Source organism: Malus sylvestris, chromosome 15, assembly GCF_916048215.2.
Source record: "Malus sylvestris chromosome 15, drMalSylv7.2, whole genome shotgun sequence".
In the NCBI taxonomy this organism is placed as follows: Eukaryota; Viridiplantae; Streptophyta; class Magnoliopsida; order Rosales; family Rosaceae; genus Malus; species Malus sylvestris.
In genome coordinates, this window is record NC_062274.1 from 1176165 (window position 1) to 1201269 (window position 25105).

A 25105-nucleotide genomic window follows, 5' to 3' on the forward strand; every position below is an offset into this window, starting at 1 on the left:
TCATGGGAGTTCCGCCGAATTTGAGCTCAAAAGAAAACATAAGATGCCTTGCATCCAAGATTGGGGAAGTAGAGGATGTGGAGGACCCTGCAAGGGCAAAGGGTTTCTTAAGGGTGAAAGTAGCTGTTGATATTTCAAAACCCTTAACCACAGGGTGCTGGCTAACGAGACATAATAACAAGGAGACATGGATCGAGTTTCGCTATGAACGGCTATAGGCTTTTTGTTACAAATGTGGGCGAATTGGCCATGCTAATACGGAATGTACCTTTGAGACTGTTAAAGGGGGAATGGCAGGGTACGGGGAATGGACTAAAGCGCCACCTGTGCGGGGTTTTGTCGAACCACAAAGACTCTTAACCGCTACTTCAGGGGACCGTCGGTATGCGGGGGCGACAAGACCGGCCTCCAAGACATTGCTCCAACAACGGGTGGACGGGACCGCGGAGACGGGTGAGACAGGAGACAGGGAGGATGGAGACTTTAGGCGAACAATAAGCAGGAACAAAATGAACCATCAGGAAGGGGAAGCTGCCAGACCAAAACTCCCTATGCGCATGTTAAGTATGGAAAGGCTGAAGAGTGGCAATGACCCAACTACATTAGTGGAGGGCAAGGGAGCCAGAAATAAAAGGGAACTGGAAGATAATATACATGAGGTGATACAATCTCCCCAGAAAAAATCGAAAATGGTTGAGAATGAGGGATTTTCATCCCAAGGCGGTGGCGGCTGGCCTTCAACAGCCACAAGATCGCCATGATACACCTGTTTTGGAACTGCCGTGGTCTAGGGTCGGACACGGTAGTTCGGGCCCTTCATGGGCAAATTAGGGAGCACAGACCCTCTATGATCTTTCTATCTGAAACAAAGATGAAAGATCATAGAATTGCAAGGGTGAGAAGGCGTATGGGATATGTTAATGGTTTTGATGTGGCTCCGGTTGGAACTGCAGGAGGTTTGAGTCTTTGGTGGAATGATTTGATCCAGGTCGATGTGATGGCTTCCTCCAAACATTACATTGATGCCCGATGCAGTATTGCTGAATCGCAGACTATGTTTCGATTCACAGGGGTTTACGGGACGTCGTATCGAGCGGAGAAGGAGGAGTTCTGGAGGGGTATGATTCAAAAGTTTAGCCCGGATCGAATTCCGTGGATTTATGGAGGAGATTTTAACGAAGTATTATGGGATCATGAGAAAGCGGGAGGTGCTGCTTTTCGCTACAACAGCCTAAGATACCTGGAGGAATTTATGAATAAGGCAGAAATTATGGATCTAGGTTTCAATGGGCAAACTTACACCTGGAGGGGGATTCGCAATGGTCAGTTGGTGGAGGCTCGCCTTGACAGGTGTTTAGTGAATGCGAGCTGGCTATCCTCTTGGCCAAATTCTACGGCCACTAATGGTACCTGTAGGGGATCCGATCATAGTCCAGTGTTGGTGAAGTTTGGGCTTCAACCTGAAAAGCGGAAAAGATTGTTTCGTTTTGAAGCTTTTTGGACAAAGGAAGAGGAGTGTAGAGATATTGTGCGTGGAGCGTGGAATGTTGATAGAGATGGGAATCCCCTTGACCGATGGAATTCCAAAATTAACTCTTGTCGTGCGGCTTTGATTAAATGAAGTAGTGGAAAGTTCAAAAATCGCGGTAGGCGTATAAAGGAAACGACGGACCAGCTGGGTGTTCTACAACAAGATTGGAGATGGCAGTTTAAAGAGATCGAGGCTCTAGAGGTTGACTTAAACCAACTATGCAAACATGAGGAGTGTTACTGGCAGCAGTGTTCTCGTGTTCAATGGTTGAAGGAAGGGGACGCCAACACGAAGTTTTTTCACCAATCCACCATGCATAGAAGAAGAAGAAACAGTGTGGTTTCCTTAAAGAACAACAATGGAAACTGGGAGGTGAATCCAATACAGGTGAGGAGGCTTGTTGATGAGCACTTCATGAATCTATTTACCTCGTCGGGACAGCGAGAGTGGGGTGATCTGCTTAGCTGCGTCAATCATATGGTTTCAGATGAAATGAATGAAGCCCTCTCGAGTCGTGTATCGACGGATGAGGTGAAGAATACAGCTATGCAAATGGGGGGTTTGAAGGCTCCTGGACTTGACGGATTCCCCGGAATATTCTACCAGGCCCATTGGGATATTCTTGCGGCGGATGTCAACGAGATTATGGGAGCGATGATGCATAGGCATGTGGAACCAAGGCGTATCAATGCTACTTATTTAGTGCTAATTCCGAAAGTTCAAAACCCGGTTTCCATAGCGCAGTTCAGGCCCATAAGCTTATGTAACTACTCTTACAAGATCCTTTCCAAGGTTTTGGCCAACCGCCTTAAGCAATTTATGCCGGCTTTAATTTCTCCAACCCAAAATGCCTTTGTAGCTGGCAGGTTGATTCAAGACAATATTGGCATAGCACACGAGTTGTTCCATTTCCTAAAATCTAGGAAAGCGAGACACAAATTTGAGTTGTGTGTCAAGTTGGATATGCACAAAGCCTACGACAGGGTTGAGTGGGACTTCTTATTAGCAGTGATGGAAAAAATGGGGTTTGATAGTACTTGGAGGACCCTAATCTTGGGCTGTATCTCGACGGTGAATTTCTCTATTCTCCTCAATGGTCATCCTGGACAGAAATTCGTTCCTTCTCGTGGGCTTCGACAGGGAGACCCGCTATCTCCTTATCTTTTCCCTTTGGTTAGTGAGGTTCTCTCGCTTCTTATACAAAAAGGTTGTGAGAGGCAACGGATTAAGGGTATTCAAATGTGCTCATCAGGCCCGACTATTTCCCACATTCTCTTTGCTGATATTGACATTTTTAACATCTCCTTTGGAGCACCATTTGACATGGACAAAAGGTTGCTCCATATAAAAGCTGCAGGGCAGGTGATTACAAGTTACAACCCAAAAGCCAAGACAGCGTCTCCGTCTCGTACAAAATTTGACTGCGGTGAAGCTTCAAGTCTCTCTCTGGTCAGTCAGAAACCAAAACAAAATTCCTAAAGATTATGGGCGTCGAGAAGAGAGAGAGAGATTCGACGGAGGAGGAGCGCGGGAACAGTAGCAGCAGCACCCGGAACTTGGACACAGGGAGGGCGGAGGCTCCGGTGTGGCTGATGAAGTGCCCGGTGGTCGTCGCCAAGTCGTGGAGCTCCCACAACCCCGCCGATCCCCACCCAATCGCCAAAGTCGTCCTCTCCTTCGATCCCCTACGCGCCGACGACCCCACTGCCATGGAGGTTCTTATTGCTTTCTATCAATTCGATCGCTTTTCTTCATACACTTGTGTGCACTTTCGGAGTTCTTGATAATTAAATTTGTGAATTAGGGCTAGTATTTTTGAAAGGTTTAAGCGCCCGTTTGGTAATTTCGGTTTCCTTGTAGCTTAATTGAGCTATTCCTACTTCTTTTTAGAAAAACCCTAATTGATGCTGTGCTTTGCCACTGATTGATTGGGACTCCCAATTTGGGAGTTTTGTATCTGACATGGGTTTTCGAATGCTCAATTTGCATTCTGCATTGGTTGATTATGATTCTTGATTTTGCAATCAGTTCAAGATGGAGATGCCTGACTCTGCAGCTGCAAATTTGCCGAAAAGTTATTCATTGAATATGTATAAGGACTTTGTTCCCATGTGCGTTTTCTCCGAAACAAATCAAGGTGAGCTTTAGAAATTCAATTTGCTGACACTCGTCGTATTTCTAGATTTTATTTCGTAAATATCTAATAGAGTTGAGATTCTTCTTTTTGTTTAATGCACATTTAAACTAATGTTTCAACTGTGTTTTGCAAAATTTTCTTCACTTTCAGGATGGTATTTAGGGTTTAGACGACTACGAAGCCAGCTTTATGCTGGGCTTAGACTACTGGATATCAGAAAAATGGAGAAAATTGAGTCTTGGCTTGTAGAAATTGATTGGTTCTAATACATATGATGCATCTATGTTATAGATAATGTGCAGGGTGACCTCCAGAAACTTGTTCCCTAATAAGCATAGCTCTATGGATGGCCAATTTGTTCATCAAGTCATATGTTATACTTTCTGCTTTTGCATTCCTGGTTACCATTTTACTACCCTTTCTCTCTTCGCTGTAGACCGCTTAGTTTTGTGGTCTTTACAAATAGTCTAAAGCTTTTGCTTTCATTTTAGGCAAAGTTTCTGTGGAAGGTAAAGTGGATCACAAGTTTGATATGAAGCCCCACGGTACTAACATTGAGGAGTATGGGAAGCTGTGTCGTGAAAGGACAAACAAGTCCATGATCAAGAATAGACAAATACAGGTATCCATTTTCTTCCATATGTTTCTGATATAGCAGTTCCCATGGTATATGAATCACAGATTTTGATTATCTCGTTGCTTTAATTTATTCCAAAGATGATCGATAATGACCGAGGAGTACTTATGAGGCCCATGCCTGGGATGATTGGCTTGGTTTCATCCACTTCAAAGGTATCAGTTTCCTTCCTATTCATTCTTTTGAACAAACTTATACCAAAAATAGGGAATAACTTTTTTGAATTATCTATTTTAGGATAAGAAGAAAACTGCACCGGTTAAACAATCAGACATGAAAAGGACTAGAAGAGATCGTGGGGAGCTGGAGGATATAGTGTTCAAGTTATTTGAACAAAAACAACCAAACTGGACCTTGAAGCAGCTGGTGCAAGAAACCAATCAACCTGCGGTTCGTATTTCAGTCATTTTGCTTATGCTTAGCTAAATGCCACACTCCAAATTTTCAACAACTGTGGAATTAGTTTGATATGCGACAAATAATGGTTTAACCGATTAATGCTACAATTTCTTTATGTTTCTTCATCTGCAGCAATTCTTGAAAGAGATACTGAATGAGCTGTGTGTGTACAACAAAAGGGGAACCAACCAGGGTACTTATGAGCTTAAGCCGGAATACAAGAAATCTGTCGAGGATACTGAAGAATAAGCTTTTCACTCCCGCCTAATCAAGCATCATCCATTGTTCTTTCGAAAGCAGGAAGTCAAAAATGGAGGCGAGTAACAACATCAAGGACTTTAACCCACGAAACATGGAGGCGATGGTCTGATTTTCTTCCTACTTTCTTTTTCCAACCTGAAATGTGCAATTTTAATTTGATTGATCTGACGAGAGAGAAATGCTTCGATAAACAAATGAACTTACGGGGCAAGCATGTATAATTCTGTATCAGCTTGTACAACAATACTTTCACTACAGTTTTTAAGCGGAATAGTTTTATCAGTTTTGATACTTTACTGTACAAGTGCACCACGGATGCGTTGTTTTAGAGAATGATGCACTTGAATGCCTTTTTCCCGCTGAACCGAATCCCTCCTGTGTGTCATTGTATTTGGGCCTCAGATTTTGGCCCAAATTTGATTCAGTATTCTCCCGATAATAAATCGGACTACTTTAGGGCCCAACCATCCAATTGACAATGATGTGGGCTATAAATACTATTGCGATTGACAGAGAGAGTCTCATCAAAATGGAGATGTCAAGTTGGAAAGGGATCCTGTCCATATCCTTCCCCTTAATTCTTCTCATCAAGCAATCTAAGCATTTGAAATTTGATCTAACGGTCAAAGTTATTATAACTTTTAAAGTGGGCCCGTGTTTGATCAAATTTCAAGGGTTCAGATTGTTTGATGAGGAGGATTGGAAGGGATCCGGAGAGGATCCCTTTCCATGTCAAGTTGTCAATCTCTATCATGAGTGTCATGTGTTTTAGGGATGGTTTGGGAATGAGGTGCTTAAAAAAAAGCACCCATGAAAAAAAGCTGTGAGGGTTTTAGGTGTTTGGTAAATTGAAAAAAATGGCTTATTTTGGAAGCTGCTGTGAGAATAAGCTAAAATCAAAGGAAAAAACTGAAGCTGCTATTTGTAGCTTTGGAAAACTGGCTTTTTTTCAAGGCACACGGAGCTACAGTGCTCCTTTAATGAAAAGACCCACTATCAGACTGCCTTTTTTTTTTTTCCAAAAGCACTTATATAAAAAAGTTTACCAAACACTCTGCTGATTTTTTTCACAGCCGCTTATTCTCACAGCAGTTTTTTTTCAAAGCACAACAATACCAAACCAGCCCTTAATCAAGCAAATGAACACTTTGCATGTCCTTGACCCCTTTTTCAAAATATGTATAATGAACTTGCAAGAAGATGGTATACGAAAACCTAACTAATTGAAATTTTTGAGTAGCGGCCGCCACTAGACCAACATGTGGAATATTATGGGTATGTATATTTTAATTTTCTCGAAAATCATCATTGCCAGCATTATTTCTATGCAAAAATGCATAGATATTATTATTCGTGCCAAACAAAACAATTTATTATAATCTTATCACATTTGTAGATACGTTTTGTATGTCAGTTTCTTAATTAATGCTGAATAGTTTAGTGTTGTTACATAACCATTTTATTTTTATTTTTTTCAAAATCTCACAAAAAAGTATCCAAATTTGATTTTCAGTTTAATAATAAAAAATAATTGCCAAACAAATTTTCAATTTTTTCAAATATATATATATATATATTTATTTATTTTAAATGAAATGTTATCAAACAAATCCATATGGTGTGCTGAAACAAACCCAAATCAATTATTTTTTTGAGTCGAACCCAAATCAGTTATTAATTTCATGGATTGTGGCGTGATTAGACTAGTGACTACGGGAACAACTCGGAGTTTCAAGGCAATAGATGTCCACTGAGCTCAGTGTGTGAGTAGATCGATGTTTCAATAAAAATGCATGAAGTACATGATGCCTAGCTAAAACAAGGCCGATCACGATCGAGGCAGGCCTTGTCACTTGTCAAGCACCAAAGGCCACTGATTGTTTCAAAGTGTATATGATAGGATGGATAGAATCGCGCAACTAGGAATCTTCTTTGTAGCTTTGGAATATTTTGCAAAAGATTCCAATACTATCTTCTCAAAGAACATGATCGATCATGAGGGAGAGCAAAGGTTAGTAGGTATCAAATTGTTCATGCAAATGAGGTAGTGCATGGTGGGTTAGGGTTTGGGACCCTTCTTTTTTCACGTTAATGGTGCGATTGGAAACCAAGGGTAATGGGAACTGTGTCACTCTCATGAACGTGGATGCCAAAAATGGCAAACAAATTAATGGAGAGAGAGAGAGAGAGAGAGAGAGAGAGAGAAAGAGAGATGGTTTCTTTTCAATGGGGATGGTACTAGGAGTGGTCTGCCACTGTATGGTTGGGACAGATGTGTCAAAGGTTGATGGCAATCGTTGACAAAGTCGCACTGGTAAAATACGTGTCTTTGTGTTATTTGTTCAGCATTGGGGGATCAAAACAACTATTTCTACTACGTGCATTACCTGGTTAGGCTTTTATGCCCAAGTTAAGTCTCATGGTTATTAGCCTATCACAACTCTAGAAGAGAAACTGACATCAGAATTGACAGATTATAGGATGGTAATACCAAACCCTTCAATAGGAGCGAACCATATTTGTATGTGGAATTTGGTGATGTACTTCTTCAATTTTTCATGCCGATGCACATTTGACCGTTAAATTTGAGATTGACATAACTCTTCACTTTAGTTCCTGTGATTTGAAAAAAATATCTGTTACATAAGAACCAAAATAACAAAAATATCCTCAATTTAATAAACAATGGGCCAAAATGATTTGATAAAAATTGAGAGTATTTTTGTCATTTCATTCTTATTTTACGGAGATTTTTCACGGAATGACCAAAATGATTGATGGTGGACAAACTTAAAGACCATTTCTATCGATTTCAAATGTCGGGGACTAAAATAAGGAGTTATGTCAATCTCAAGGACCATTTTGGTGGACAAACTCAGAGATCACTTCTATCAATTTCAAATATCAGGAACCAAAGTGAGAAATTATGTTAATCTCAGAGACCATTTTAAGGTAAACTGCCTTTAGTTTAATTTGTTGAATCAAGTCCAACGTTCAAATCTGTACCAGCATACAGTGCCATTAGGTACTGCATGTCATCTATTATGGGACATGTGTTTCATGTTGTATATGGGTATGAAAGAAAAAGATCAGAAAAAATATATGTAAAACAAATGAAGTCGACACTTGAATTCAAACAAATTAATTAGAGAAGTGTGCTCTTTTCTCTACACCAAACTTCGAATCCCCTTGAGTCCTTGACATCACAAATGAGGGTTATCTACTATGCTAAAGCTAAAGAGAGCCAATTACTTCAATATATATGCCCTAATCGAAACTTATGAGAAATTTTTAATTGTGAAGAGAACACAAGTGGTAAACCACGTGTTTTAATATGAGTGGTGGGAAAATTTATTTTTTAAGTTATTAACTTTTTAGCCCATATATCCTATCATTTGTATAGTGACACGTGGTGTACTATCCCGTGTACCGGTCACACTGAAAAATCTCTCGAAACTTATAGTCAAAAGAAGAAAACTAATTGACTTTGATGAGTACCTTAATCTTGAAAATCAACATGAGCCTACCCAATAATCATGCAGTTTCCTTTAAGAAAAGCAAGTGATGCTATATATGTAGTATATGCACTCAAAATATCCGTCCTAGCTTAGCCCTTTTACAATGTTTACACAGTGTTCGGCGGTGGGTGGAATCACTTTTGTGCCAAAAGAGCCAAACAAAAGCAATAAAGAGTTGCTAGTGGGTTTTATCCGGTAGCTAGTGAGAACTATGAAAAAGAAACGAACCAACCCACATAAAGTTATAGGGATCTTCCCAAACGAGGGATTAATTGGTTTGCCTTTATATCTCAATCCGATTTCATTTACCAAACATGGAGATAATAATATAGACCTTCATGAATCATTATTGTTGTTGTAGTATTTTCGTGATTGGTTTTGGAAGATTGCATATGAATTCATATACCCTGTAAAAAGAAAACAAATTAAAAACAAGATGAAAGAAAACCATTTGTCTAACCACACCGGAACTTAGCTAAATTGGTTAGATCAGTAATTTTTTTTAATTCAAATTCGAATCCTTGCCTTCTCTGTTTATATACAACTTCAAAGGATCACCTTAATTGTACGATTATTAGTAGGAATATCAGTGGTTTTAAATAAGTGGGATTGAGTTTAGTTGATCGGCGTTCATATATATAATATCAGTGATGGCAACATTTTTAAACTAACAAGTTTGAGACAATAGCATAAGACTTAAAGAGAAAGAACAAGAAACGTCCAACCATGATAGGGGTAGGCCACATTACCTATTCTATTATATTAAGAGAAGAGGGCTTGTCAAACTATTTGCGGCATTTTTTTCTATTTTGCCTCATTTTTTATACACAATGTTGACATGAGGAGGGCAAAATAGTAATTTTGTATCAAAATATTTTCATAAGATAAAAATATGCACTTATTAAGAGAAATTGTCACACTATCATCTTTTCATACAGGTAAGTGAAATCATGATGTTTTTTGAATAGTTTGAACTGAAGTGGTTGCGCTTTAGGAAAACGTGAGAGGAGGTGGGAGGTTGTTCACACACACAAAGTATGTGCTCTCTGCTAGTGACTATGACCCAAAGGCTATAAGATCTGGTTTAACCCCTTTAGTTTTTCATTTATTTTAGATATTGGTTAGTAAAGCACTTTTAAATAGTCATCATACACTTTAATCAATGATTGTTTAATTTGAAAGAAAAACTACAACTCTTATTTTATCTCTAAAACTTGTTGACTCTGAGAGGCTGGAGGGCGATCTCGACCTCAATCCAGGAATTAAAAATATTTTGCACGTGCATGTAAAGAATTGGGCTACATCTTATATTGCTAATTAGTTTTACATGAAACCTCAATTTCTTTGTGGTATCAAAATAGGTTACCCATGTGCATGTTGAGCTTAATGGCCTATATATTTCCGCGTCACTTATGAATTGTCCGCGTGTTAGGCTAAAATAAGTTGAGAGTGTGAGCTTGCTAACACTGAGTGTGACTTAACATTAGCATTGTCTTATGGGTGTAGCTTTGTCCATGCTCGTCAACTAGAGAGAAACATACAAATTGGTGCAAATATAAAGAAGACATTGATATTGATATTGTCTCGAAATTGCTAAACATTTGTGTTCAATTGTGTAAAGGCACGAGCAAGACGACTCTTGTGCATTCAACCAGTTGATTATTGCTGTTTCCCAAGTTTTCTAATCATGGGTTTTTCCTTGATTTATGCGAATGTGCTAATAAACGTTAACTATCATTAGTAGTAGTAATTATGTGTTTTAATTCAAATCTTCTTCGGTACATTCATATGAATATAGTTGTTTAGAAGAGATTTTTTAGTGTGCCTGAAACACGAGCATATATATTATTTGTTATCATACCATCTTGTATTCCGGAACATTGAAAAATCTCTACTTTTTAGGAGGTGAACGATATATAGGCCACCCTAGCTGTCAACGTGCCACGTGTTCTAAATGCACATGTAATGTTGATGTCACCATGTGTGCAAATTCATAAAGTGTATGCTAAAACCTAAAAGTCGAATTATTCATATGTTATTAGCTAGTTATATACAGAAAATAAATTCAGAAAGCTTCCCTACCCAAAAGTAAAAGATACTAAACACACAGCCCTAGCTGCAAAAAGAGAAAAACGAGAGTCCACTATAGTTATCTACTACTTGGGCACCCAAATATTTTGGGATCTCTCTTTTTTATGTGCACCATCCAAAACAGAACGTGCGGTTCTCACTTTTCCTTATTTTGTATTCCAAACATTTACCAACATAAAATAAAACAAAAGTCACGTACTTAAATTATTGTATACAAGCTCAGGCAAATGGTAATGACCTATGCTAGCAGGTTGGGTTTGGTTATGGAACGAGATGCTTTTGGTTTTAAGAGCCTCCTAATTTTATTGTAGATTTTTTAGGATAGGATGTTGGGTCTATAATAATTCTTTTAGGTTCAACTGAAACAAAATCAATGATAAAATATTAACGCGGTCACAAATTGTAAAAAATGTTCTTTTTGTATATACAACGAGTGTATATTTCAAACTATGATTTACAGTATAAGAAATGACTCATTGGAAGAAAAAAAATCCAAATTTTCCTCATTATATATTACATGTGTTTTTATGTACAAGGTCATATATAATGCAAGTTCGTAATTTATAATATTGTTAATCCTATTCCCTACACTGCTTAGAGAAATATTCTATATAGAAGACCTTGGATACAAAATTAATTTATATCCGCCGTAGAGGTATCACACCTTTATTCACACTGGGGAAGTAATTAAGGATATTCTTGATATGATGTTGATCTCAAATTGCATTATGTACCTTGCCGGCAAAGTTTCAAAAAGAATATATTGTTTATTTACCTTGTCTACCTTCAAGGGCGGATCCATACATGGACCCGAGTGGTTCTAGAATCACTCGGAAGTCCTGCGCTGTAGGGACTTCTAAGGACCAGTCAAAGGTTTGGGTAAGTGGTTGAAGAGAAAATATCACTATAGCTGTGTAGATGTTTTGCAACAAAAGTTTTGAAACTAGAAGAAATATCTAATTTCAAAGAAGAGGAACACAAAGAAGACCATTTTGGCTCTACTGTTTTTGGACCTTGGTTCCAACGATTAAGAAAGACTATCTCCATTTCTCACGTGAGCAACTCCCCAATTTTTTTTAAAAATTATTGTCCAATCAGGTAAGCTACCTTATTAATATCCTAATTACACAAAACAAAAACAATGTGCTAATTTACCTAACAAGTATGTATAACAGAAAGAAAAACTCAAATGGTCGTGAAGATTTTAATATCATAGGATCGATTAAAACACGCTTTGGATGAGGGTTCACCATTGGTCGAGATCGATAAGAAAGGCAAGAAAAAGTGTACGCCACTTTGATAGATGATCGATCAGGACCATCAGTATATTTTTCAAAAAGAAAAAAGTAGCAGCCAACAGGAAGAATCCATCTTTTTGGGCGTTTATTTTGGAATAAACCTTAAGAAAAATAAATTTTTAGGCAGAACAATAGCAGAGCAGCTGTTATCTGGTGGTATTTCTCTTAACTTGAAAGTGAGAGGTCTTAATTAGTTTTGAATCTTATGGATGACAAATTCGATACCAAATTAAGCTGCATATTAAATTGGCCAAGTTAATATTGTCTTTTCTTTTAGTTTTAGACATTCAAATTTAATCTTGGATGCCATTTTTAAAGTTTGAGCTTTTTCGTTAAATATTAGGTAACATCTCTTAATTAACGATCAAACTAGAATTAAAGCGTCTTTAATTTGTTTTTATAAGATGATTGATGACCCATTGATCCTCCTCCTTAGGAAACCTAATGAAGTGTTTCCACTAAGTGAGACTAAATATATTCTCCCACTGGTTACTGGCCACTCGTAAAAATAAAGTTTGCTCGATCGATTGTGCAGGTTGTGTTTCGATATCGTGATATGAATCCTCTTCACTTTAAGAGACATGCTGCCTCCCCTCGATTGAGACCGCCATCATACTATACTTGAAAAAGAACCAATGGCCTGCCCAGGAACAATATATCTATTAATTTTAATTAATTAGGGTTTTTTTTATCGTTAAAAGGTGTTTCTATCTGACAGCAAGCAAGGGGATTTTTGTAATAAGTATTGTTTGTTGTAAAAGCTAGGGTTTTGGAATAGAAGGACGGGGTGGTCTGACCCGGCCTGCATGAACCGGTCGGACACACCACCCTGACCAAGCCAGTTGTGATGTTAATTGCATTTGCTCCATTCCATTCTCTTTTTCAGTTGCATAAGTACATGAGTGACAGCTGCAATTAGATTTTCTTTGCACGAGAGAATCTTCCAATCCAGTGTTTGGTCGACTCACCATCTCCATCTTTGACTAGTTAAAAGATTGATCACTATTGTTGATTTCCACAACAATATATATTTTATATTCTCATTCTCATACATACATTTCTGCATCCAATTTTACTTATTATTGAAAAAAATTTGTAAACGGTAATATATTATTCCTTTACAATAAACTCTTTTTTTTGAATGAGTACTTTATTTATTAGAAGCAAGAGTGTATAAATTATTGAATAATACTTGCATTTTTTTTATGAATTCATTCTTCTACTTGCAGATAACGTATCTCTATTTTAGAAATTTCATATTCATAATCATCCAATTTCTTAAGCTTCATTTAAAATAATCATACAAAAAATCATTTGAATCAACATCATTTAATAAGTCAAATGCATCAAACAAATCAGCACTGTAGGTACAAAGTAACATGTTAAAGATAAACCGTTCATTTGTTCTATACATCTTAATGACCAAACAATATCTGATTCGAATGATCCTTTTATAAGAATGGCCTTCAAATGAAAAAATAAAATAAATTGAATTGTTCCGGTTATGAAAGTTTTGCGGTGAGAATATGTTATTTACAAGCAAAGGAATGAGCTCATCCTCCCATGAGGGGAATGCAAGTATTATACTAAATTACTTTTTGATTGAGTACTATATTCATTTGGAGCAAGAATAGAGAACTAGAGCTTTGGTTAACTTGTCACAACATAGGAGCAATGTTTATTTTGGTAACTCTATTAGAATTTTCATCTTTTATTTATTTTTCTTTAAATTCTGTATTAATTTGAACGGGAGTTCTAACGAAATTGTTCAAAAGAACTATTGTTTCACATTGTGACAAGTTTATAGACCAATACTCACAAATTTTTAATTCAATTACTAAAGCTCTGATAAATATAGAGTAAAAAATAATTCATACAAGGAGGTATTAGCATGTCTAGAAATGCCTACTTATAAAAGAATGAGTCCAAGTATTTTTCCCATTTCAAAACTATATGAGTGCACATGTACAGGTACAATACAAGAAATGATGAGAATTGTACAGGAGGAAAGTGTGATATTTCAAATAGGGATGTGCTATCCACACACATTTTTTTACTTCTCACACACCCCTTATTAATTTATGTATGTTGATCTTCTTCAATTCATCTGATCCGACGGTCAAAAACTAAAAAGGTATGAGAGAAGTAAGGCCATCTCCAACCGAGGGCTGGCCAGAGGGCTCGTTTTAGCCCTCTGGCCCTCCAAGATATTAATATTTTAATGAACAATACATGGCCATATTTGCCTCCATCTCCAACTGAGGGCCAAAGGGTCATAGGGCTTGTTTTAACCCTGTCACAAAAAACCGTCTCCAACCGAGGACCAAACATAATTTATTATTTAAACCTATGACTTAAATTCAAATCCAACGTCTAATTAAGTGACGTCAGCTAGCCGTTGGTAGCTGACGTCATGCTGATGTTAGCTAACCGTTGGAGTATCTCTATAAATGAGTACATGAGGCACTATAGAATGATATGTTCTCTTGCCACAAACAAATACCTACAATGGGATATTGTTGCACATCTTTGGGCCAAAAGAAGCATGGAGTAGGCGTTTAAGTTTTATGTTGTTAAATGTTTTTAAAAATGTTGTTTAAGTTTCATGTTGTTAAATATTTTTTTTATGTTGGTTAATGTTATTTGATGTTGTTTCATATTGTTTAATGTTGTTTCATGTTACTTAATTTAATTTAATGTTGTCTAATGGCTTAGGAAGTTATAGGAAAAAAATAGAAATTAAAAAAAAATATGAAACAAATTTTGTAAAGTAGAAGTTACAGGAGGTTATAGAAAAAAAAATAGAATTTAAAAATAGAAGTTATAGGAATTTTTTTTTGTAAATAATAAAAAAAAAACTGTAAAAAATAACGGCTAGCTGACATCAGTTAGCCATTGCATTTGAAAATTTAGCCTAGCATTCTTATCAGTTATATCCGACAGGAATGCTCAAATTTTTTGCCAGCTCGGGGCTGACTGGATTGGGCCAGCCCTTTGGCCCTTTAGTCCTTTCAGATTATGTGGGGCCCACGAGCTCTCTGGCCTAGCCCTCGGTTGGAGACGGTTTTCCGACATTTTTTTGCCCTCTAGCCTTCTGGATCATTTGGTTGGAGATAGCCTAAAAAAGGGTATATGAATATCACACTCCTTTCAAATATTTGATTAAGGGGCGGTGGGGAATGGTAAAGGTGGTGGTGGGGTTCTAGAGTTTCATGGCGGATGAGAATGCATGGTATGGGTTGGTTTTGGGTTTCCCACATCCCCTCGTGCGCGCTATCTGTCATGGATCATGCAATTGGATGACGGCTTCCCCTTAATTATCATCATCAATAGCGTGCTGCCAAAATAGAGAATCTGTTTAGGGCAATTTCATTTTTTGCCTTTTAAGATAATTTTTTGAATTAGGCATATAGTTTTTCTTGTGTAAATTTACTTGGATATATTTTCATGGTGATTTGAATTGGGTATATATTTTTTTTGGTAATTTTAATTGGGTATATTTTTAATGGTAATTTGATTTAGGCATATTACTTTTTTGGTAATTTGAATTAGGTATATTTCATTTTTGGTAATTTGAATTTGGTTATCCATGCACAAAATAAAATGTACCAAGAATAATATACCTACCAATTTGTTGGCGTGAGTCGTAATTAAACGTAAATAACCTCTGTTTGTTATTTACCTTGTCTGCATATAGGTGCATTCATAATAATCATATAGGTACATTCATAATAATGCACACTAATTATTGATTAAAAATGAAGTAATGATATACTTACTATCTATTTGTATCATCATTTGTATCATTTATTTAATACAGATAAGACCCGTCAATGCATGTAAATCTTATTTTTATTAAAAAAATGATAAAAATAAATAGTAAAAGTATCATTTTTGTTAAGAATGACATAATTATAATTAAGTTTCATTCCATTTTTCCATGGTAGTGGTAGTGCGATCCATTGGAGGGTTGTCTTGTCAGCCAAGTAGAGCAGAATATAAGTGAGTGAATGTGGGAGACAGCCAAAAACATTTAAAGGTTAGCAACAGTTGACAAAACATCTTTTTAGGGCCCCCTGGGAACCACACGCGACCCACATCCTTCTCACTCTATCTCTCTTGACTCTGTTGACTCCCCCCTTCCTCTCTATATTTATATCTCTAATTCCATCCCTAACTCTCCACCTCCACTTCTCTTCTTCTTCCTCTTTCTTCTCTTACGTTGCTAATCTATCATTTTCCAGCTTAATCAGCTAGATTAATTAGGTGATTGACCAATGGCGGACGCAGCAGGTTCGGCCTCTGCAAAGAGAATGTGTTCGGTGCCTGAGAGGCTCCAACTGCATGGTGCCATGCTGGCCTTGCAGTTTGGCTATGCAGGTTTTCATGTCGTCTCAAGAGCTGCCCTAAACATGGGCATTAGCAAGCTCGTTTTCCCAGTTTACAGAAACATCATAGCTCTTCTCCTCCTCCTTCCCTTTGCCTATTTTCTAGAGAAGTACATACTGCGAAATGATTTTCTTATACACTTTTTATCTTTCTATACGTTATGTTTATTTCTGTCCATTAATTTCTTTTATTTATTTTTTAATTAAAAAACAAGAATGTGTGTTGAGGAGAGAAAAGGACTGTGCGCTTATTTATAATTAATAAAAATTGCATATTGAGATTAATTAACACGTTCATCTTGTTATTTTTTCTTGGCTCCATCAGGAAGGACAGGCCTGCAATCACTCTAAACTTTCTCATCCAGTTCTTCCTCCTTGCGCTTGTTGGGTATGATGAAATATACTTACACATTTGAACAGTCGAGACCTATATTGTTGCGCTAATTAACTATTTAATAATCACTTTTTTTATTCATTAATTAAATTTCTTAATTTACAGAATTACAGCAAACCAAGGATTCTACTTGCTGGGGTTAGACAACACATCACCCACCTTTGCTTCTGCAATCCAAAACTCCGTCCCTGCCATTACCTTCCTCATGGCAGCCATACTCCGGTAACGTTATTAATTTACATAATGAGTCACAACATTTTAATTCCTAAGTCTTTTAAGAAAAAAAAAATTACTTTGTTAACAAGTGTTTCACTTTTATGCATCTAAATAACATTAAATAAATTAATATTGCAGGATAGAGCACGTAAGACTGAACCGAAAAGATGGTATTGCCAAGGTGCTCGGAACGGTCTTCTGCGTCGCCGGAGCGTCTGTAATCACGCTCTACAAGGGCCCCACCATATACAGTCCAACTCCTCCACTCCAGATGATGAGATTGATGAGCAGTACTACTACCTCTGCAATCTCATCAACATCTTCGTCAGCAATAGTGTCGACTCTCTCATCGCTTGGCGATGCAAAGGGGAAGAGCTGGACTCTGGGCTGCCTCTACCTGATCGGACACTGCCTGTCGTGGTCCGGTTGGCTCGTGTTGCAGGCGCCGGTTCTGAAGAAGTACCCGGCCAGGCTCTCAGTGACATCGTACACGTGTTTCTTTGGGCTGATACAGTTCATCATAATTGCTGCAGTTTTTGAGAGAGACGGTCAGGCTTGGATCTTTCACAACGGTGGTGAAGTCTTCAGCATTCTCTACGCGGTACGTATTAGTAGCCAGGCTCATTACCTAATGACGATCACTGTTTCTTAATTCTCAGTTAAAACTAAAAAGCCTTCTTAATACAAAAAAATTTCAAGCTTCGCCTGGTTTATACTTACTAGAGCATTTAATTATACAAATGTTTCATGTAAAAAAAAAGTGGCATTATTTATAAGGTAATACATCCAATTGTTATAAAATGGAGAGCATGCTCCTCAGGAAATTCGTCGTATCTGTTGTATGTCCTCTTTTTCTATCTTTATATTACATGACACGCATTAAGAAAGTCAATTCTTTTCATAGCTTTTGAATATTCTTCTTTCTTGCTTCATTCTTCGATTATGGCTATGGCGTGATGTGCCATTTTTCTGGTTCGTTAACAAAAGCTGTCGGAAGCAAAAAGTTAAAGTCCGACTAGTCATCAGAAATAAAAGGCACAACTTGTTCATATGCGAACCAGTTGCTTCTTACTTAAAAAGTTTCTGGGGGTGAAAATTCAAACGCAATAATGCAGGGTGGTGGGTATTGAAAATGAAATGAACTATACTGATTCTTTCTTTTTATTTTTTTGTATTTGGGTAGGCTTCCTTTTTTTTCCCTCTATATTTTTGTTTTGTGGTTAAATGGAATTATAAAATTGCAGGGAGTGGTTGCATCAGGGATCGCATTCGCTGTACAGATATGGTGCATCGACAGAGGGGGCCCTGTCTTCGTGGCCGTATATCAACCTGTTCAGACCCTCGTTGTCGCTATAATGGCCTCCGTCGCTTTGGGAGAAGAGTTCTACTTGGGCGGGTACGTACTTCATACCCCTGATCACCACTACCTGGGTTCATATAAATATGGGAATTTTAACGAAAAACTCCTAATACTGTTATCTTTAACGAAAAATCACATTTTTATACTAAAAAGTCAATTATATTATTATTTATTTTATCATTTATTTTGTTTATCATTAAAACTCAAAATTTTGTAATCTTTTTTATTAATTTTTGTTATAAATAATATAATAGAGAAACTTCAGTAGTTTTCCGACTTGGAATGATATCGTTTACAAAAGTATGGAACTCCTATTTTTGTCCCATGGTGATTGTACTGGTGTGAGAGCTGCCATAATTTAAGCAGTCCTACTACATTTTCTCTCTCCATAAAATATTTATCTGAAAGTTTTGGGATTCATTCACAAATAGGTTGACAAGTCTAAAGATTGATAACAAAGATGTAGTGTATATACCAATCTTCACCGATTTGAGCATAGATAACAAAAAATTATTATGTGGTATTAAAATACACTATATATCAAGTAATATAACATTTCAGCTTTGTTTAATATGTGTTTAATTTATTTATTAATATTATACTTCAAAATATAAATTCATTATCATACACCCATATTTTGATACGTAAATTCGTTATTACAACTTTAAAAAGACACACACACATATATATATATATATATATTAATAAATGAACAAGATTTTGAATAATCCAGAAGTTATGTAAAACAGATGCATCATAGTTTGGCCTCATCTTTGTTGTTGTGGAATATAAATATATCTTAATTATTGGTCGTGTACAACATTGGACAGGATCATTGGGGCAGTGCTGATCATAGTGGGACTATACCTTGTGCTGTGGGGTAAAAACGAAGAAAGAAAGTTCGCTCAACTAATTACTCAAGCAAGCGGCAGGGTTGGAAGCCAGTCCACTCCAGAGCACACAAACAACAGGAAAATCCAAACCAAAGCGTCCCTCACTCAGCCACTCATCCCTCCATCCACCGAAAATGTTTGATTGCCATTTTCTAACTTTTAACGACAATCTTGGGCCCTTCTCCGTCAAGAGATGTCAGGGGACAAAAAAAAAAAAAAAAAAGTACTGCCGTAGCCATATAATATATCAGAAAGCTTTGTGTGTGTAATGAAGGTGTTCTTTCCTTTTTCTCTTTGTTTTTTGATCACTTTTACTCAATCGCTTTCTTTAGTAGAAGAAGGGGGAAAATCAAAGAGCGGGAGAGATCTCCCGGGGGGGGGGGATGAATATATATCATCGTTATCATTGTCAGCTATGTGGGGACTCAGAGCCTTAAATCTCATATGCTTTAATTATATGTTAATTTTATGGTTTGATTAAATGAAAAAAAATAGGTTTTCCTACACAGTCAAGGGCTCAAAGCTAGTTAGTGGATTCTCATTAAAGATGAATTTGAACTACATTATTATGGCTAACCCATAGTCCACTTCCCCATCCCTTTAGTAATAATATCGTTTGTGAAAAACAATGCTGGCTAGTTCATGCTCTTCATATCACAACAAATAAACTCATATAGTTTCCTCAAAAAAAAAAAAAAAAAAAAAAAAAAAACTCATATAGTTAATTACATTTTATCACATTGAACCATGATACTTTTTGTTACATCCCACATCATCCAGGTGAGTGGATCTTGTAAGCCTTATATGTATATTCCCATCTCTACCTAGCATGAGGCCTTTTGGGAGCTCACTGGTTTCCGGTTCCATCGAAACTCTGAAGTTAAGTGAGTTCGTGCGAGAGCAATTCCATGATGGGTGACTGTTGACCCTAAAAACTACTAAGCCTACGTGGGACGCAGACCGAGTAATCTATAAGCTAACTACGTCCTTCGGTGAATGCGGGGCGTGCCAACTCGTCAGCCAAGCTCGGCTGAGGAGTAAAATTTGTTGATGTTGCATTGGGTCGCGCTACTGACTTCTGCATCTTGCGATTGCGGCCGAGAAAGGAACACGTCTCGGCCTTTTGGATTCTCGAGCCTGAAGACAAGGCTACTATTCTTACGAAGTTCACGAATCGAATTCGGCTTTCAATGTGCCGAATGTAATAACTGTAACACCTCAGTTTGCCGAGAAGGCTGATGAGATGACCTCGACCAATAAGGATTCAGGAATCCTTCTCGACCGAGACTTGGATAGGTAATCGACCGTCCTCGCCGTAGTGTTGTTGATGCCAACGGAAGATGCTGCGAGACCGACTGATTCTACGGTGACAGAGCTATCTATGCCGACTTAAGATATCACCGGCTGCTTTCACAGTGCTGTTGATGCCAACGGAAGATGTGTCAGCGAAAAGAGAAAATGAAAAATCTCAAAGTTGTTGAGAGAGTTTGCGCATGACAGTTTTGTGTTGAATTGCAAGGGACTCTTGAATGTTGCACTTCCTCTGTATTTATAAGACTGATGTACGTATTTACCGCGGCCTGGATGATAAGCAGAACGTTTCAATTGCATCTGGAGACTTGGTAATGGAATATTCTGAAACACGAAATGGCGATACCATACGGATCTGGACGACAAATGGGACTTCTATATGCTAATCTACTTTATTCCAACCTTTGACTTTATCTTTTATCCCATTACTTCATTAGTTGGAAAGCCACACACGACAATTCAATTCTCAAAACAATCACCTTGCTTTTCTCAATGCTTATTTGCCCTACACGTTGCAGATGTCTATCCAATTACCTATTGGAATTCACCCAATCCACAAGTTTCCTATGCATGCATGAAGACCATGTGTCCCAACAACTGCTTTGCCATCTTATCGCCACCACGTGTAGAATTATTTCCCAAGCATATCACCATTTTTTCCCTCAACCTCATCGTATGCATGCAGATCCGTCAACCAAAATTGATCCAAACCACACATTCAAACCAATTCGAATCGTGCCGCTTGTTTCCAGCCTGAGATATATTTTCCATCTTTCATAAGAAAAAACAAGATAAATCACTATTAAAAGATAATTATGATAACAATCACAATATTATCCTTCAATAATTACAAAATTATCTTCACTTCTTTTCATCCAACGGTTATGAGCTACGCCTATTCAACGACCTTGATTGTACAGGCCGAAGATGTAATTTCGGGTCCAAACAGTGACCCATTGGGAAGTTCTCGTGTGAGTTCCCAGAAACAAAACCGTGATGGCGTGGTTGGGTTCCAAAGTGGGCAATATCATGCTACGGCGAAGTCGAGCCCGGAATGTGGTGGGGGTCCGGGTCGGGATGTGAAAATTTGGTATCAAAGCTGATCTCTGGCCGGAAGTGTGCCAATGAGGACGTTGGGCCCCTAAGGGGGTGGATTGTTACATTCCACATCGCTCAGGGGAGTGGATGGGTGACCCACTGGGAAGTTCTCGTGTGAGTTCCTATAAACAAAACCGTGAGGGCGTAGTCGGGTTTCAAAGTGGGCAATATCATGCTACGGCGAAGTTGAGCCAGGAATGTGGTGGGGGTCCGGGCTGGGATGTGAAAATTTGGTATCAGAGCCGATCTCTGGCCGGAAGTGTGCCAATGAGGACGTTGGGCCCCTAAGGGGGTGGATTGTTACATTCCACATCGCTCAGGGGAGTGGATCCTGTAAGCCTTATATGTATATTCCTATCTCTACCTAGTACGAGGCATTTTGGGAGCTCATTGGTTTCGAGTTTCATCGGAACTCCGAAGTTAAGCGAGTTCGTGCGAGAGCAATCCCATTATGGGTGACCCACTAGGAAGTTCTCATGTGAGTTCCTAGAAACAAAATCGTGAGGGCGTTGTTGGGGCCCAAAATGGACAATATCGTGCTACGACGAAATCGAGCTAGGATGTGGTGGGGGTTCGGGCCGGGATGTGACAAATTCTCTTGTTTTGAGAAAGAGTGAACCATGATACATTTTAAAATTTCTCAAATTTATATTTTCTGTTTACTTGTTATGGTATTGGGACCAGTTGAGTTTCACAAAAAAAAAAAAAAAAAGCAATGGGGTCAATTAGCACCTCTAACTCTAAAAATAATTACAAAATATAGTTGAGTTGTTTTACATGAGATGCTCGTCCAAGTTTCACATTCCTCTTAGTTGTGGTTTACTTTTTGTATGTAGATGCTTGTGCCACATTTTTTGTTGTTGTTGTTCTGTCCCTTCTCACTGCAATGACCAAAGACTACAATTAAATGTATATATTGGAAAAATGTAAGTGTTAGAAGTGCAATGTTAGAAAATCAGAACCTGCTGATTTATTTCTAAACTACCTTAAACTTCGGTGTGAAATATCTACATATGTATATCACAAATCAGCTCAACTCATATGTCTATGTGTATAATCACAATAAGAAAATTTTGATATTGGTTAAAGCTGGTCAAATTAGTAATTGGTGTTTACGATTCTTTATGTTAGTGCGGTGACAAAATTGCAGGTAAGATTTGATGCATGATTATTTTCAGATCCTAAAATCACATCATTAAAGAGTACATTATTTGAAACTTGAAGGGGTCCAGAATAATAATGATATTAGGTTTTTTCTTTTTCTTTTTTGTAAGAAGTATGCATTTCTTTTATAATGGTAAGCTGCTTTTCCTTTTAATGATGTGAATGGCATTCATGGTTTTCATTAAACAATGCAGATATGAATGCTCTTTAAAAGTTGAACTGTATGTTTTTTGCGTCTAAACAAATATTTTATATTTCTTCCTACATGAAAAAAAAAAGGGTTGAACTGTTGCCTTGCCTGCCCTTAGTCCTAACAACATTCCAAGAAAAATGTATAAAAACTAATATAAGTGAATATTGTTAAAGTTTATTATAGTGATAGATTCAAATAGATAACTGTTATTAGCACTTCAAAAATTTCATTCTACACTCCTCACAAGTGTATTTTTCATTCTAATTATAGAAAGTTTGGAATGCCAAATAAGATTTTTAAAGTGTTAATAACAGTTCCCTTCAAATACTGTGAAAGTTTATTATAGTGATAGATCCAATTTCGACCTTTGAAAAAAAAAGAAAAAGAAACATAAGCTTAAACAATGAATCTGTATTGGAACTGGCATCATCATCACTCTTCGTCCTCATCTATCACACTAGTGCTAGTACCGTGCCTGCCTTTGTAATACCGAGCCACCCACAAATACACCAAGAAATTAACCCCATTAATGGCGGTCAAGATCCAATAAAAGTAATTAAGCTTGCTCTTATTCAAATCATTCCTCAGCCAACCTTCTTGTACTCCGCCGGTCGTACCCTCAATGATCTTAACAAGCGCCGTGCTCAGCCAACTCCCGATCCCAATCTCACTCAAAAACATCGCACTACTAATGCTCCTAGTACCGTCCGTGGCCTCATCGTAAAAAAACTCCAACTGTCCAACGTACGTAAAAACCTCGGCGGTCCCCATGAGGAAGAACTGCGGAAGCAACCAAAACACGCTCATTTTGCTCAACGGACTCAACTCATCTCGGCGTTTCTTCTCGACCAAGGCAGCCGAGGCCATGGCGAATATGGAGACAAAGAGTCCGACCCCCATTCGCTGTAACGATGTCATGCCACGCGGGTGGCCTGTGCGTTTGCGAATGATTGGGACCATAAACTTTTCGTAAATGGGGACGAGGATTAGGGCGTTGATAGCTGCGAAGAAGGGGACAGAGCCTGCTGGGATTTCAAAGTTATGGCCCAGTTTGCGGTCGGTTTTGCTGGCTTGGCTGACGAAGAAGGTTGAGAGTTGAGAGAATGATAGGGCGAGAGCTATGGTTGATGCCCATATGGGGAGAACCCTAATGAAGCATTTGAATTCTTCTACTTGGGTCACTGTACATAGCATCCAACGACTCTTTGGGTTGCCCTCTGGGTCTGTCATCACAGCTGCCTTGTCCAAAAACCTGCATATTAACCAATTGATTAAGTGGCTAACTAACATATAACTTATAACTAAATCACACAAATGAGATTCTTTCATTAAGCTCATGTTCATCTTCATTAAGCTTGTGCACACTGCACAAAACAGTTAGATACACACACACACACACACACACACACATATATATATATGTATGTACACTATTTGATAAAAGATAGAGCTTAACTATATATGCATTGCTATTTATGCAGCCCAAAAACGAGACATATTAAGACTCACTTGTACTGTGCAGTGTGCGCTAGCTTCCGGACACCGAAGATATCAGACTTGTCAGTCTTAACCTCATAAAGCTGAGCATCACGCGCCACCTCAACTCCGCTCCAATGGTTCCTCACTGAGGCCACAACAACCTGAATAAATCTGGTGAAAGGACTCCCCATAGGCTTCTGATAACGATAGTACCGAACACCCGCGGCAAGGATGACGACGGAGCAGATCATCAACCCCGTCGGGATTCCGAAACCCCATGTCCACCCCTTCTTATCTTGTATGTAAACCAATACCGTGATCCCAAAGAGTGCGCCCATGTTTATGGCAAAGAAGAACCAATTGAAGAACGAGTATTTCTTTACCATTTCTCTTGAATCAGCCTCGTCGAATTGATCGGCCCCAAAGGACGAAACACACGGTTTTATGCCGCCGGTTCCAAGGGCGATGAGACCAAGCGCGCCGTAGAGTAAGGCCGTCTGGCTATTGGTAGCTTGGTTGCATGGTCGAACCGTGCATGGCGGTGGACGAAAGCTGTCTACGGAGGCTGATACTGTCAACAAGACCATACCCTATAAAACAAACATTGAATTTATTACACCACCATCTTTTGAGAATTTTTGCGTTTTCACAAAATTTATTGAAATTTTAGAAATTATGTTAACACACGTTGAGATTTTAAATTGTTTTCACGTAACTTCATACATTCAAAATCAACT

General features: G+C 38.1%; 3 protein-coding genes across 3 annotated transcripts; 2 read left to right on the forward strand and 1 right to left on the reverse strand.

Annotated features, from left to right (window-relative positions):
* Positions 1–2863: 2863 nt before the first annotated feature.
* On the forward strand, positions 2864–5247 carry LOC126605353 (transcription initiation factor IIF subunit beta-like). Its single transcript, XM_050272727.1, has 6 exons — positions 2864–3246; positions 3560–3668; positions 4160–4290; positions 4386–4460; positions 4543–4695; positions 4837–5247. Exons 1-6 carry the CDS (start codon positions 3016–3018, stop codon positions 4951–4953), a joined length of 816 nt encoding a protein of 271 aa, XP_050128684.1. The 5' UTR covers positions 2864–3015; the 3' UTR covers positions 4954–5247.
* Positions 5248–16043: 10796 nt separating this feature from the next.
* On the forward strand, positions 16044–19631 carry LOC126602537 (protein WALLS ARE THIN 1-like). Its single transcript, XM_050269439.1, has 6 exons — positions 16044–16370; positions 16586–16648; positions 16760–16876; positions 17009–17471; positions 18115–18266; positions 19061–19631. The coding sequence occupies exons 1-6, from the start codon at positions 16150–16152 to the stop codon at positions 19263–19265; spliced, it is 1221 nt and encodes a 406-aa protein (XP_050125396.1). The 5' UTR covers positions 16044–16149; the 3' UTR covers positions 19266–19631.
* Positions 19632–23285: 3654 nt separating this feature from the next.
* LOC126602535 (protein NRT1/ PTR FAMILY 8.2-like) lies at positions 23286–24970 on the reverse strand. The gene is made up of 2 exons (XM_050269437.1): positions 24399–24970; positions 23286–24141 (listed from the first exon to the last, which is right to left on the reverse strand). Exons 1-2 carry the CDS (start codon positions 24953–24955, stop codon positions 23322–23324), a joined length of 1377 nt encoding a protein of 458 aa, XP_050125394.1. The 5' UTR covers positions 24956–24970; the 3' UTR covers positions 23286–23321.
* Between the last annotated feature and the right edge of the window lie 135 nt (positions 24971–25105).

Coding starts and splice junctions, on each gene's coding strand:
- LOC126605353 (XM_050272727.1), top strand. CDS start 3,016: ATGGGCGTCGAGAAGAGAGAGAGAGATTCGACGGAGGAGGAGCGCGGG. Junction 3,247..3,559: donor ACGACCCCACTGCCATGGAG/GTTCTTATTGCT, acceptor TTTTGCAATCAG/TTCAAGATGGAGATGCCTGA. Junction 3,669..4,159: donor TTTCTCCGAAACAAATCAAG/GTGAGCTTTAGA, acceptor CTTTCATTTTAG/GCAAAGTTTCTGTGGAAGGT.
- LOC126602535 (XM_050269437.1), bottom strand. CDS start 24,955: ATGGTCTTGTTGACAGTATCAGCCTCCGTAGACAGCTTTCGTCCACCG. Junction 24,142..24,398: donor GCGCACACTGCACAGTACAA/GTGAGTCTTAAT, acceptor GTTAATATGCAG/GTTTTTGGACAAGGCAGCTG.
- LOC126602537 (XM_050269439.1), top strand. CDS start 16,150: ATGGCGGACGCAGCAGGTTCGGCCTCTGCAAAGAGAATGTGTTCGGTG. Junction 16,649..16,759: donor TTCCTCCTTGCGCTTGTTGG/GTATGATGAAAT, acceptor CTTAATTTACAG/AATTACAGCAAACCAAGGAT. Junction 18,267..19,060: donor GAAGAGTTCTACTTGGGCGG/GTACGTACTTCA, acceptor AACATTGGACAG/GATCATTGGGGCAGTGCTGA.